The 13,574-nt window shown below is 42.5% G+C and overlaps 1 protein-coding gene across 1 annotated transcript in view; it reads right to left on the bottom strand.

The window, feature by feature from the left end:
- adamts13 (ADAM metallopeptidase with thrombospondin type 1 motif, 13) overlaps nucleotides 1-13,574 on the bottom strand; it is an 86,025-nt gene that overhangs the window by 59,489 nt on the left and 12,962 nt on the right. The window contains exons 4-10 of the mRNA XM_059993511.1: nucleotides 11,899-12,173; nucleotides 10,961-11,102; nucleotides 8,633-8,772; nucleotides 7,435-7,518; nucleotides 4,447-4,571; nucleotides 3,051-3,197; nucleotides 2,341-2,475 (exon numbers count right to left, since the gene is read on the bottom strand). Of these exons, the coding sequence (XP_059849494.1) occupies nucleotides 2,341-2,475; nucleotides 3,051-3,197; nucleotides 4,447-4,571; nucleotides 7,435-7,518; nucleotides 8,633-8,772; nucleotides 10,961-11,102; nucleotides 11,899-12,173 (1,048 nt within the window). The remainder of the gene's footprint in view (nucleotides 1-2,340; nucleotides 2,476-3,050; nucleotides 3,198-4,446; nucleotides 4,572-7,434; nucleotides 7,519-8,632; nucleotides 8,773-10,960; nucleotides 11,103-11,898; nucleotides 12,174-13,574) is intronic.

Raw genomic sequence — 13,574 nt, 5'->3', positions numbered from 1 at the left:
CAGTTAGCTGGTCATGGGCAGGTAAAGTGGAGGGCCACAACGGATCACAGTGCCCTGGAGTTACAGATTGAAAGATCAGTAAGAAATCAGCCAGTCTCAGCAAGGTTGGGACCAGTAAACCTGTGGGCTCATACGGGTATGGAGAAGCACAACATGGAAACAGGTCCACACCAAACATCAATCGCCCATTTTACACAAGTCCTATGTCTTACTTTCCCTGCAATCTTTGGTGAGGTGTGGAGGTGGGGAAAGGGTTTGATGGGGAGTGTTGCAGTTCTGCAAATGCCAGAGATCTGAAGTAAGTGCAGAAAATGCTGAAGGTATTCAGGCCACATCAACAAAGAGAGAAACTGTACTGGTGCTGTGGGCAAGGGAGTAGGAAGCTGAGCTTAGGTTTTAGAAGAAGGGCTGGAAATGGATGGCAGAACATTAGCGGAACAGTTTGTTAAGCAGAGTGAACAAAGGTTAGAAAAGAGACCAAAAATGAGTCTGGTCTGTTGGCTCGTGCCCTTAGTGACGAAAGCAGATGAGACAACGCACAGTCAAAGTGAAAGAACAGCATCAGATGTTTGAAATTTGTCTCAGAGAGAGCAACTCAACATTCCTGGTTATAGAGTTCTGGGATGAGAGAGCAAGGGGCTTTGTGAGTGGTGGCATTGGTGGTTAATGAAATACTTAGAACATGAGAAGGGATGATCTGTTACTTGTATCTTCAACAGAGGCTTTGCAGGTAGAATTGAAGGGGTGCTGTGCCAGTAACCAATAGACTGTCTGAAGGAGAGAGAAGTGAAAAACCAAATAGAAGTACTTGACAATAGAATAAGGCAGAGGGATAGAGAATAAACTGGAGGATCCTCGGAGGTGTGGAGGGTAAAGATGATGCCAGGAGTGAATGTCTACATTTCCTCAAAGATAGCAATGGTCAATTAGGTGTTAAGATGGCACACTGGATGCTTCTCCTTACTGGCTGAGAAATAGATTCTAAAATTATTGCCAGGACTGTGGCTCTGCCCTTAGTACAGGTTACAGTCTTGGTCAACACATTGCAGGAAATATATGATTGTATTAGAAAGGTTGCACAGGAAATTTATGAGTATGATAAAGTTACCTATAAAGGAAAAATTGGATAGGATATGCTTGTATTTTTTATTGTAACTCAGCAGTTTACAGAAATTTTTAATTAAATTGTACAAACCTTTGAGGGGTCCAAATAAATAGGAAGAATCTGTTTTCTGAAGTCAAAAATCGAGTAGTGTTGACTTACAGTGAATGGAAGAAGGGAGATCAGCAAAGAAATTTTCACTCAGCCTGTGGTAGGGATGAGAAACTCGCAGCCTGAAGGGATGGTTGAGGTGCAAAGCTTCATATTGAAAAATTACTTGAATGTATCTCTCTGATCAGCAAGGTTATATGTCTAGTGCTGGGAGGTGAGATTAAGTTGGGTAGCTAGTTTTCAAATGGCACGAACACTGTGTGCTGAGTGATTGCCTTCTGTGTTAATTAGTTTCTGTAAGCCCATACAAGCAAGTGTGTTCCATCCTCTTCAGTGCATTGAATTCTAGGAAGAATATATTAGCTCTGGTGAGACTGTAGCTGGTAATATTGGAGCTTGGAGTATTAACTGAGGACAGGAGACATTCACTTACTTTGAGGTTTTAAGGTTAAAGGGTGTTATGATTTAATTTTGTACAGTTGACTAGAGGAACTTATTTCCTCTGGTGAGGGAATCTAAAACAAAATTAGAGCTATTCTGTTTGAAGGAAACTAGAGAGCATTTTTTCAGACAAAATTTTGTGGAAAGATGGGCCTCTTTCCAGCTATTAGTGTTAAGGTCAATAAATCTTTGTTAGACAAATATATTAAAGGATATATGGCACAAAGAAAATGACTAAAATACAGATCAGGACAAATCAATTCTGATAAACACCCCATCAGCTTACTTTTGGTGTTAATTATATATCCATATATAATTAACAGCAAAATATCCATACCTCCATATATAGACACATTGAATACTACAGATGATATTTTTTATCATTTTACAGATGATTGAGAGTAAGCTGATGGGGCATTAACAATTCCTTCTGATTATGCATGACATTGCACTTTGTTAATGCAAAGATGCAGCATTCCCCTGTAGTAATGCACCCATTGTACAAAGGCCCCTCAAAGCTGCCCCATCCAGAGTACAGTTGGCTCTTGGTACTACTTTCTAACGGTGCTATTCATCCAAATATGTGACAGTGGAATCAATGAGCAGTTTGCCTTCCACTGGGATCATCTGGATCTTGTAAAACTGAAGTTAGTGGGGATTGGGATACAGTGTGAAGAAAACTTTACCTGAAAAACTTCATAAACTGGTCTCGGCTGCACTTGGACCAGGTCAGGTCGACGCTGTTGTAGCCGCCCTCTGCTGCCATGATATGCAAGTTGCCAACACAGCCATTTTTGTGCCCATCATGGTTGATGCCAAAACTACCAAAGTTAAAGGAAAGAGAATTTGGTTCCACGTGATACTGACTACAGATACCGTCTCACTGTCAGGAATTGCTGGAACTGCTCACCAGCATACAGTGGGCAAGGAATTGCCCTGAATGTTTAAGGATTGGGGGATTTTGTCAAACTATTGACAGCTGATTGTCCTATGGCATTGCCACTAGCAGCTTCTGAGTGAACAGTGGGGCTCTGTGGGGAAAGAGCATTCATGGGATATGATAGTCCCTCAGTATCTACTGAGTCCTTAGAATTCTCTCTCCACGTTGAATGAGATTCACACCATCTCAAACTCTACATGGTTCTATCATCCTCAAAGTTGGTCTATCACTTTTTTTCTCTTTATCTTTATCTTCCCACTCCCCCTCAGTCTTCAATACCATGGTATCTAATGTCCCACCATGCAATGATGTATCATTTTTGTTGTCTCAGTCTCCCTCTATAGTGTTCCACAATTTCACCGCCTCTCATCAAATCTCCTTCTCCTCACTCCACATGGTAGATTTTTCCACCTCTAAAGCACTGTTGTGCTGCATGAATGTTGTTCCCTCACCCACCTGTGGCCTATCTCATGAGCAATGGTGATGCCGAGGTTGAATCCTGTGTCCTCGGTAATCACACAGCTCCATAAGTGGCTGCACAACCCACCCAGCTGTGTCACGCCTCGGACCATCTTGTTGCCATCGTCAGATTCCAAGTCAAACCTTGAAAAGAAAAGCAACATGCTGACATCAGAGTGATCAATGAAATTTAAAACAAAGTATTGCCTCAAACCCAAACTCGACTAGAACCCCAAACAAATACAAACCCAGTCCTACAACCGTAATTCAAACTGAACACATCCACGCTTCAACAAGAACCCAAGTCCAGATAACTATCAAGAGAAAATCTGCAGATGCTGGAAGTCAACCCCTCTGATTTCTCAGCCATTTTTCCAGACCTGAAGAAGGGTCTCAGCCCGAAACTTTGACTGGCCTGCTGAGTTCTTATCGCATTTTGTGTGTGTTGCCTAAATCCAGGTGCAAGTTTGCCGTTCCAGCAGCAACGACAAAGCAGTGTTTCTGTAGTTCTGTGGTTATCACATTCATCCCACAGGTGCAAGTTCCCTGGTTCAAAACCAGACAGAAACCAGACAATTTTTTTCTGGGTGGATGTTAGAGACAAGTTTTTTTTTACAGAGAGTGGTAGGTCGTGGCATGTGCTGCCGTGGCTTGGTGGTAGAGCCCCGTATGTTAGGAGAATTTAAGACGTTCTTAAATAGGCACATGGACGATGGAAAAATGGGCAGCTATATAGGAGAGAAGGGTTAGATTGATCCTAGGGTAGGTTAAGAGGTCAGCACAACAACATGGGCTGAAGGGCCTGAACTGTGCTGTAATGTTCTATGCTCAAACACCAACCCCAAATAAATTACTAAACCAGTCCTAACTCAACCCAGATTATTCTTCCAACCAGAACCAGAACTCATTATTAACTAAACCATCCCAGTCACCAGGCAGTCACGATTTCATTACTAATTTAACCATAACCCATTCTGTGCTCAGTGCAACCCCACCTCAACCCACTACCAACTCCCTCCCTCCTGCAGAAATCTATTACTGTTATAGCTCTCAAGCTGTATACAGTCTTCAAGTGTGCCTGAAAACAGAAAATGGTGTCTTATGAATATCAAAATTGACCGATTTAAATAGAAGGGGACTAAACCTTAATTAGGCAGTTGCTTCAGTATCTATGCTCCTCTGAAAACGGAAGCAGGTTGATTCTTTCTGGTAGTGAACTGGAACAATTACCCACCCCAACCTGAGGCAGTTAATTGTGCAGTCCTTATTTGGCTAGTTAATATCAATCCCAATAGCCACAAGAAATGAAACTATCTTGAACTAACCTAGTGCCCAAAAGCCCACAGCCCCAAAGGAAAAGAATAAGTAACGAAATGAGAGATTTGTTCAGTACCTGGTAATGTAGAGAACCAGATCGGCATGGAGTGGATCAGAATTGTTGCCTGGGTTAATTGTTCGACTCCACTTGCATAGGCTAATGAGAGATGAAGTGAGGTTTTTTGTGATCTGCAGTTCCGCCTGTGGGAAAAGATAACATGGGTGGTAAATATGTCTCAGATTTTGCACCTCACTGATTATTATCTTGTTTGTTTTATCAGGGAGCTCAGAGATTAAACTGGAAGAGGAACAATTACAAAAATCCGATTGTGTATTTGACAGGTGAATGTATTTGACAAGTGAATGAATTTGACGAGTCTGGAGGCTGCTTAAGAAGAATACACCTTTGTGTTTTTTTTTATTCTTGGCTGCTGCTTTATTTCTTAGTTTTCTGACAGACCATGATGTGATTTGGACCTAAGGATCTGGATTAATATATCTGAAACAGGCAGGTTCTTTAACTGAAGAAATTGAGGAGGAGCAGATCATAAATCCCAGGTCCTCATGCTGGGAAAGATACATCAAAGGTATTTAATTGGTCCATTCTGTCAGGTATCCTACTCCATCAGATAAAGCATCAAAAGAGGAATGAAGAGCAGCCTTCTCTTGGGCAGATTTCAATTTTCCTATCTCTTCATTGTCAGATTTGCTCTTCCCTTCACCACCTTCCAAAATCTCCACAATTACACAAATTTCACACCTCAACCACGTGACCATGCTTCATACTGGAATTCCTCCCTTCACTTCTCTTTCTTGATCCTTAAAATCTACCTCATTATGACCTTGTGCCTTACTGTCTACCTGCACTTCACTCTCTGTAGCTGTAACCACTTCACTCTGCACTCTGTTACGGTCTTACCTTGTACGACCTCAATGTACTGTTGTAATGAATTGATCTGTACAAAGAGTATGCAAGACAGGTTTTGAGCACCTTGGTACATAAACCAATTTACCTCGTTAACCAAGTTTTTCAAAGAGTGATCAAAGGGAGATCGATATACACTCAGTAGCTATTTTACTAGGTACAGGAAGTATCCAATAAAGTGGCCGTTGAATGCATTTATGTATGTTCATGGTCTACTTTTACCGTAGCCCATTCACTTCAAGGTTCGACGTGCTGTGCGTTCAGAGATGCTATTCTGCAACACCACTGTTGCAATGTGTGGTTACTTGAGTTACTGTCAGCTTGAACCAATCTGGCCATCCTCTCTCGTCAACAAGCCATTTTCACCCACAGAATTGCTGCTCACTGGATGCTTTTTCTCTCTCGTGCCATCTCTTTAAAGCCTACAGATTGTTGTACCTGAAAATCCCAGGAGATCAGCAGTTTCTGAGATACTCAATCCACCCTGTCTGGCACCAATAATCATTCCACAGTCCAAGTCACTTAGATCACATTTCTTCCCCATTCTGATGTTTGGTCTGAACAACAACTGAATCCCTTAACCATGTCTGCATGCTTCTATGCATTGAGTTGCTAACACATGATTGGCTGATTAGATACTTGCATTAACGAGCAGGTGAACCCAATAAAGTGACATTGAGTGTGTTTCTCAGCACGGAAAGCCTCAGGTTATGGGTAGAAGGTGGGAATGAGGGAGACACAGTGGTTCAGCCAGTACACCCATTGCTCCACAGCGCAGAGGCCCAGGTTCAATCCCAAACTCAGGCGCTGCCACCGCATGCGGTTCCTCTAACTGCTTTGGTTTCCTCTCACATTGCAAAGATGTGCAGGTTGGGAGATTAATTGGCTGCTATAAATCACTTCTGTATGTAGATGAGTGGTAACATTTGAAGGAATTTATGAGAGTGTCAGATTACAAAAAAAGGATTAGCATGGGATTAGTGTAAATGGGTGGTTAGTGGCTGGCAGGGACAGCGTGGGCCGAAGTGTCTACTTCTGTACCATATAAAGTCATTGAGACAGATGATCATATTGAATGGTGGTGTCGCCTCAAGGATGGAAGGCTAACTCCTGCTTCTACTTTTCCAGGAGTCACAGAGCTAAACAGCATGGATTCAGGCCCTTCGGCCCAACACATCCTTGCCAGCCAAGATGTCCACCTATGCTAATCCTATTTTCCTGCATTGGGCCAACTTCCCTTCACTCTCTTACTATCCATGTCCCTGTCCAAATGCTTTTTTAATGCTGAGATGGAACCTCCCTTCCCAACCACCTCTGGCAAACTGTCCCATATCCTCCGTGTGAAAAACCTGCTCCTCAGATCCCCCTTTCACCTTAAACCTATGTCCTTTCCTTTTAGACTCCCTATACCCAAATAATGCTCCTCATAATTTTGTAAACTTCTATCAGGTCACTCCTCAACCTCCTGTGCTGTAGTGGGAACAATCTCAAGCTAACTAATCTCTCCTTATAACTCAAGCGCTCCATTCCTGGTCGCATGCTGGTGAATTTCTTCCCACTCTTTCTCCTGCTACCATATCCTTTCCATAGGTGGTTACTGGAAATTCACACAGTATTCCAGGTGTGGCCTAACCAACGTCTTGTACTACTGCAACATGATGTCCCAACACTGACACTCAATACCCCGCCGACAAACGCAAGCGCGTTAAATGTCTCCTTCATTGCCCAATCCATCTGTGTCACCGTTTCAGTGAGCCATAAACTTACATCCCAAGATCCCCTCTGCACTTAAACGTACAATCCCATATGACTTATATCTCATGTAAAGTCCCTTCCTGCGCCTTGCTTGGCGCATCAGGCGGCAGCCTTGCCATGTCGTTAGGGTTTGTCTGTTTTATGAGGCCGAGTTGCTAGCTCAATGCTCAACCCAGCGCGGGTGAAACTTGTGCAAGAAGCCGGCCAGGTCTGAACCCTGGACCTCTCGCTCCAAAGTCTGGGACAACTCTGGCACCGACTTCTCAGGTAAAGGTACGTGTTGACTTTTGTTTGATTTCACTCTTATGATTAATTTTGGGACACTCTCATTGGCTTAAGTACACAATATAAATATGTGGAATCTCCGTAGATTGATGTTTGTACCTCAGGTTCTTTCAGAATGACTATCTTTGTGAGGTGGACTCGCAGCTGAGCACCTAGGGAAGCATCTCTCAACAGTTCGGCAGCCTGCGGAAAACAAAAAGACACTAGGGTTCTGTCATGAATCACTGGCTTGGATGGGATAGATTTACGTCTGCTTCCCATGGTAGAGATGGATATAAGCTTAAGGTTAGAGAGAGTGCAGAGGAGATTTACCAGGATGTTGCCTGGATTGGAGGGCGTACCTTATGAAAATAGGTTGAGTAAACTTGGCCTTTTCTCCTTGGAGCAATAAAGGATGAGAGGTGACCTGATAGAGGTGTATAAGATGATGAGGTGCTTTGATCGTGTAGATAGTCAGAGGCTTTTTCCCAAGGCTGAAATGGTTAACATAAGGGGGCATAGTTTTAAGGTGCTTGGAAATAGGTACCAAGGGGATGTCAGGGGTAAGTTTTTCACACAGAGAGTGGTGGGTGCGTGGAATGCACAGCTCTCAGCAGTGGTGGAAGCGGATACAATAGGGTCTTTTACGAGCCTCTTAGATAGGTACATGGAGCTTAGAAAAATAGAGGGCTATGCGCTAAGGAAATTCTAGGCAGTTTCTAGAGTAGGTTACATGGTTGGCACAACATTGTGGGCCAAAGGGCCTGTAATGTGCTGTAAATTTCTATGTTCTATGTTAGAGGTGAGTAGGTTCAGAAGGCACATGAGGGGTAACCTTTCCACACAAAGAGTAATTGATATTTGGACTGAGCTGCCAGAGGAGGTGGTGGAGGCAGGGAGGATAACTATAACATTAACATTTAAGATGCATCTTGAATATTAATAACATTTAAGACACATTTTGAAGGTAGTTTGATGAGCAGGACAGAGCAATATAGAATTAATGCAGGCAAATGGGATTAGTATAGATAGGTTTGATGGCTGGCACAGACATAGTGGGTTGAATGGCCTTTTACATTCTGTACAACTCTGTGACCACTCTAGTAGGAAAGGGAATTACATGAGAGGAACTGGACAGTAGTTGCCGTGGAAATATAACAGAGTACTCTTTCTGCCAGAGGCACTGCTGTAGGCAGATTGGCTAACGAACACGTTCTGTAGTTTGCCTTCTAATACCCTGGCGATGGCACAGTAATGAATTTGTTGCAAAAGCCTTGGGCAGTTGTTTTTATTTTGAAGGAAGGGCAGAGATACTCACGATATTCAAGTTAGTGAGGACGTAACGCTCTGTGTCTTGCTTGTGGAAGTTGTACACATCGTGCCCCACCACAACCAGGAGCTCCAGGTGTTTTGTCTCCTGCACTGACCGTCTTGTAACAAAGGAATGCTTAGTTTGTCCTGGGATGTAAATTGGTAAGTTAGTTCATTATTGTCATGTTTACCAAAGTACAGCGAGAAGCATACTGCCCATACAAATCATTTCACTACAGTGGGGCAATGAGGTAAGACAATAACTGAGAGCACTCGGAAAAGAGAACACTCAATATTTCTTGAGAATTATTCAAGTCATAACTGTGGGATAGAAGCTGTCCTTGAGTTGATGGTACATACTTTCAGACTTTTGTATCTTCTACAAGAAGGGAGGGAGGAAGAAGAGAGAAGGTCCAGGGTGGATAGACTCATTGATTATTTCATAGGTATAGCTACGTAATTGGGAGAGGAAATGGCAAACTGACAATGGAAACAAGGAAAGAGAAGGTCTTCTGACACAGGAGGATTGAGGTAGGCTATAGGTTGACTTCATTTACCCACCTCTGTTCCAATTTCCTCAACAACTTTTCCATCCTCAATATTGAAGGTACAATGCCCTTAACTTTTGGGAGACTGAGTTCCAGGGTTCTGCTGCATTTACCTTCTGAATATGCTGTGAAAATATCTAGTTCTGATTTTAAGATTAAGTCCTCCTTGTCCTGGATTTTCAAAGAGAAAATAATTTCTCATTGGTTTGATTTATCATGTTAAACGTATCATGTTTAACTCTGTAGAGACTATGCATTTCATTCACCATTGTGGTGCTCCCCATGGTCATAAAGCCCACCGGTGAACCTCTGGGTGAGTCCTAGAAGCAGTCTGGTGCTGTACTCCAGAGAAAAGTTACAGTCTTCAGGGAGATGGTACATACCTGAAATCAGTTTTCCCCTTAGTACTCACTCAATAATTTTCTCCATTTAAAGAAAAAAATATGTTTGGGATTGCAAAGACTTTACAGCCAGTGAAATACGTTTGAGCTACATGAATGGTTGTAGAAAATGTGCCTGCTAACTCATAGGCAGTGAGATTAACCTTTGGTTTTAGCAACATTGGTTAAAAAATAAAGATAGCCCAGGTCCAATCACCTTATTAGTTCCTTTCTGCTTGTTGGGATAGGGGTGCCGCTATGGAGACTACTAGACAGGTGTACGGAGGAATTTAAGGTGGAGGGATATATGGGAGGCAGGGTTTAAGGGTAGGCACAACATTGTGGGCCAAAGGGCCTGTACTGTACTATTCTATGTTTTATGGTCTATGAAACAAGTGCAGGTAACCAATATCCCCCCTCCCCACCACTCTCCCCCCCCCCAACCTCATTGAGTAAAGAACAGGATTGGGAGTTTAAGGGCAGCCGTCAACCAAATCCTGGGTTTGGCTCTACTCTTGTGTCGGGACATCAGTAGTTACCCACAAAGCTCTGGTATCCCTGGTGTCCGCCTGGGAAACACGTCTGAAGAACCAGACTCTCCAAGTCCTGGTGCAGCTGTTCAGTGACGTACCTTCATCCTTGACAACAACCCTAAACAAGGAGGGGACAGTGGATCTGCAGTGCAGATAATGCAGCCTTGTTGAACAAGGTCCTTGAACTGTTCTACAACATACTCAGTACTCAAAACTCTACTCAGTCTGGCTTAAACCAAAACACAACCAAACTACTGATAAACACAAGAGATTCTCTAGATGCTGGAAATCTTAAGCGAAACATACAAATGTTGGCGTTTGAACAGTTGAACATAAATGATTGATGCTTTGGGCTGAGCCTCTTCATCAGGACTGGAAAGTAATGGGCATAAGATGAATAAGAAGGTGGGGGAAGGGACGGAGTACAAGCTGGCAGGTGATCAGTGAAGGGGAAGGGAGGATGAAGTAAGAAGCTGGGAAGTGATAGGTGGAAGAGGAGAGGGCTGAAGAAGAAGGTAAAATTTTGATAAGCAGTCAAAACAATTGACTAAAGCACAAATGCTGCCATTGATTATTTTAGCTGAACCGCAGTCTGCAGCATACTGACAACAGAGACAGAAACTACAAGTAATGTTAGAATGGCATAGAAATAGATGGAATGGGGCTCATTATTACAACAAAACTGCTTTTGCAAATACTGAATGAGTAAGAGACTGCAGGCTTTGTGCAACTGTGCTTTTGAGGCCAATTAAACTCCTTTACCCCTCTATCAGGTGATCAATTTAAATGAGTCTGGAATCTCAGGAGCACAGCCAAAGTCACAACCATCTCCCAGAGCTGGAACTGATCAGATATCAAATGTTTTAATTCTTACTGTCACTGGCATGACTCCAAGCATCTTCTGAGAGTGGATAATGGAAAGCTACATGAGGAACAATATCCCCTCTGTCAGTAGACAGTCTCAGATCTCTTGGGCGAATGTAAATCTTCTTTTCCTTTGTAAATATCATTGCATGCTATAGGAAGAGGTGTTGGAGAATGAAAAAGAAATTAAATTAAAGTTGATTTAAGGTTAACTTACATGGATCAAATACTTAAGAACTTCCAGAACATTGTTGTAGATGTAGTTCCTACAGTGTAAACAAGTATTACATCCCAGGACTGCAGATTCCAAGTTCTCTTGAAATGGGATTTTGATTTAGGGATAACTATCTACCCTTACACCTGGGAGAAGTCCCCAACTCTCCTCATAATCCCTCAAGGACCTTTGGAGATGCAAGAGGCTGGAATGTGGAGCAACAGTCTGCAGGAGGAACACAGAGGGTCAAGCGACATCTGCAGGAGAAAAGGGATCGTAGTTGAAATGTTGACAATCCCTTTCCTCCCGAGGATGCTGCTCGACCTTCTAAGTTCCTCCAGCAGTTTATTTGTTGCTCTGAAAGACGTGTTATGTCCACCAGAGGCCAGATGGGTCCTCAGTTCAACATCTCATAAGAAATGTAGTGGAGGCACTCAATACAACCCCTCAAACCTACTCTACCATGCAATAAGATCAGTGCTGGCCCTCACCTCATCCATTTTGGTATCTGATCCTCATTCCCCTTAATTCTCTTAGTGTCCAACAATCTATCAATGTCATCCTTAAATACACTGAGACCCATAGTAACTTGGTGTAGAGAATAATAAAGATTTATGATCTTCTTAATAAAAAACTTAAGTGGCCAATCCTTCAGCCTGAATTCTCCAGCCAAAGGAAACATATTCAACCTAAAGTAACATAGGTTTTACATTACAAGCACACTTGGCACTCACGAGATGACCATGGCAAAAGCTGATCAGTGCCCGAGGCCCTGGGGGCCATACCAACTCGCCATTCTGCACACAGCTCTCTGGCAATTGCCTGATGACGCTGAAGGACGAATTGAAGACGTGATGAATGAAACACAAATTTGAAGTGAGTCTGTTCTCAGCTGAGAAGCGAATCTGGTACATCTCCTCTGAAGTCCTCAGGGTACACAGTTCCTTCTGGCAAGGGTGCCCCTGAATCAGATCCTGGCATTGACACTGGATATTTGCTGAACATGGCTCTGCAAATTAAAATGGCAAATTGTAATCCAGCCTGTGATCCTACAGCAAAGCAGTTCATGCCAAAACCCAAGATCAAACATACTGTACATGTAAGCCCAGGAAAGTACAGTTTCCAAATCCCTCACTTCCATTATACAGAATAACAAAGGATCAGAATTCCTATGCATTCACATTTATAGAATATACTGAAGCTAAAATTTCATTTACATTAATTCCATAGAATTGCTTCCCATTCACTCTCATTATATGAAATAGATCAAACAGTTTACATTTACTCCTATTGTCCATAATTCCACATAAATTAAACCCCCTTCCCATTCATTCACATTGTACCAGTGCTACCTCTTTGAAGAATTTTTATCAGCACCCCTTCCTTTCTTTCTATTGCTTATCTCTTTCCACTTTATAAGCCAATAAGTATTTTGGTTGCCCCACTCTTTTAGGACATCACCCTCCCCTGAAAATTATAAGAATATAATTCTGTTATTTTGATGATGTTATGTCGATCCCCTCTAATTATCAGTTCAACCAATGACTGGTGGAAATAGTTTCCCAGATTTACTCAGGTAAATTTACTCAGATAAAACCGGTTATAATTATGATATATTTTGCATCCTTTATCTTTTCTTGACCTAATGAAAAATACAATCTTCTCTCATATTATAGCACAATTTAAATCTATCTTTCCAGTCAATACCTTGTGACTCTCCTCCAAATCGGGGTTTCCAACCTGGGGTCCATGGACCCCTTGGTTAAAGGTCAGAGTCCATGTCACATAGAAGGTTGGGAACCCCTGCTCTAAATTACCTCCAAAGAAGCCTTGTTTTTCCCCAAAACAAAGGTTTAAAATCTTGAAAGTGTTCCAATTCTGCTCAACCTATCATTTGTACACAGTTATTGAATAAAATGTGAAAGATGCCCCAAAGTGCTTTACAACTCATTAGGTACTTTTGAAAAAAGCCACAGTTGTACAAAAAGCAGCAGTAAATGTGATTCCACAACGAGATCCACAAACAGCAAGGAGAGATACCTGTTTTTGGGGTTGTTAGCATATGTGAGAAGACACTTGGGAAAATTCACCAACAAACACAGGAGATTGCAGATGCTGGAATCAGGAGCAACACACAAATGCTGGGGCAACTCAGCAGGAAGGGCAGCATTTATAGTGGGAAATAGACAGTTGACATGTTGACAAGAAAATCTGCGGATGCTGGAAGTCCAAGCAACACACAAAATGCTGGAGGAACTCAGCAGGTCAGGCAGCATCTATGGAAAAGAGTGAACAGTCAATGTTTCGGGCCAAGACTCCTTATCAGGACTGGAAAAGTAGATGAGAAGTTAGAGCAAGAAGGTGGGGGAAGAGCAGGAAGAAGTGCAAGGTGGCAGGTGATAGGTGAAAC

The sequence above is a fragment of the Hypanus sabinus genome, chromosome 18, assembly GCF_030144855.1.
Source record: "Hypanus sabinus isolate sHypSab1 chromosome 18, sHypSab1.hap1, whole genome shotgun sequence".
NCBI lineage: Eukaryota > Metazoa > Chordata > Chondrichthyes > Myliobatiformes > Dasyatidae > Hypanus > Hypanus sabinus.
This window is presented reverse-complemented; position numbering and strand designations above follow the sequence as displayed.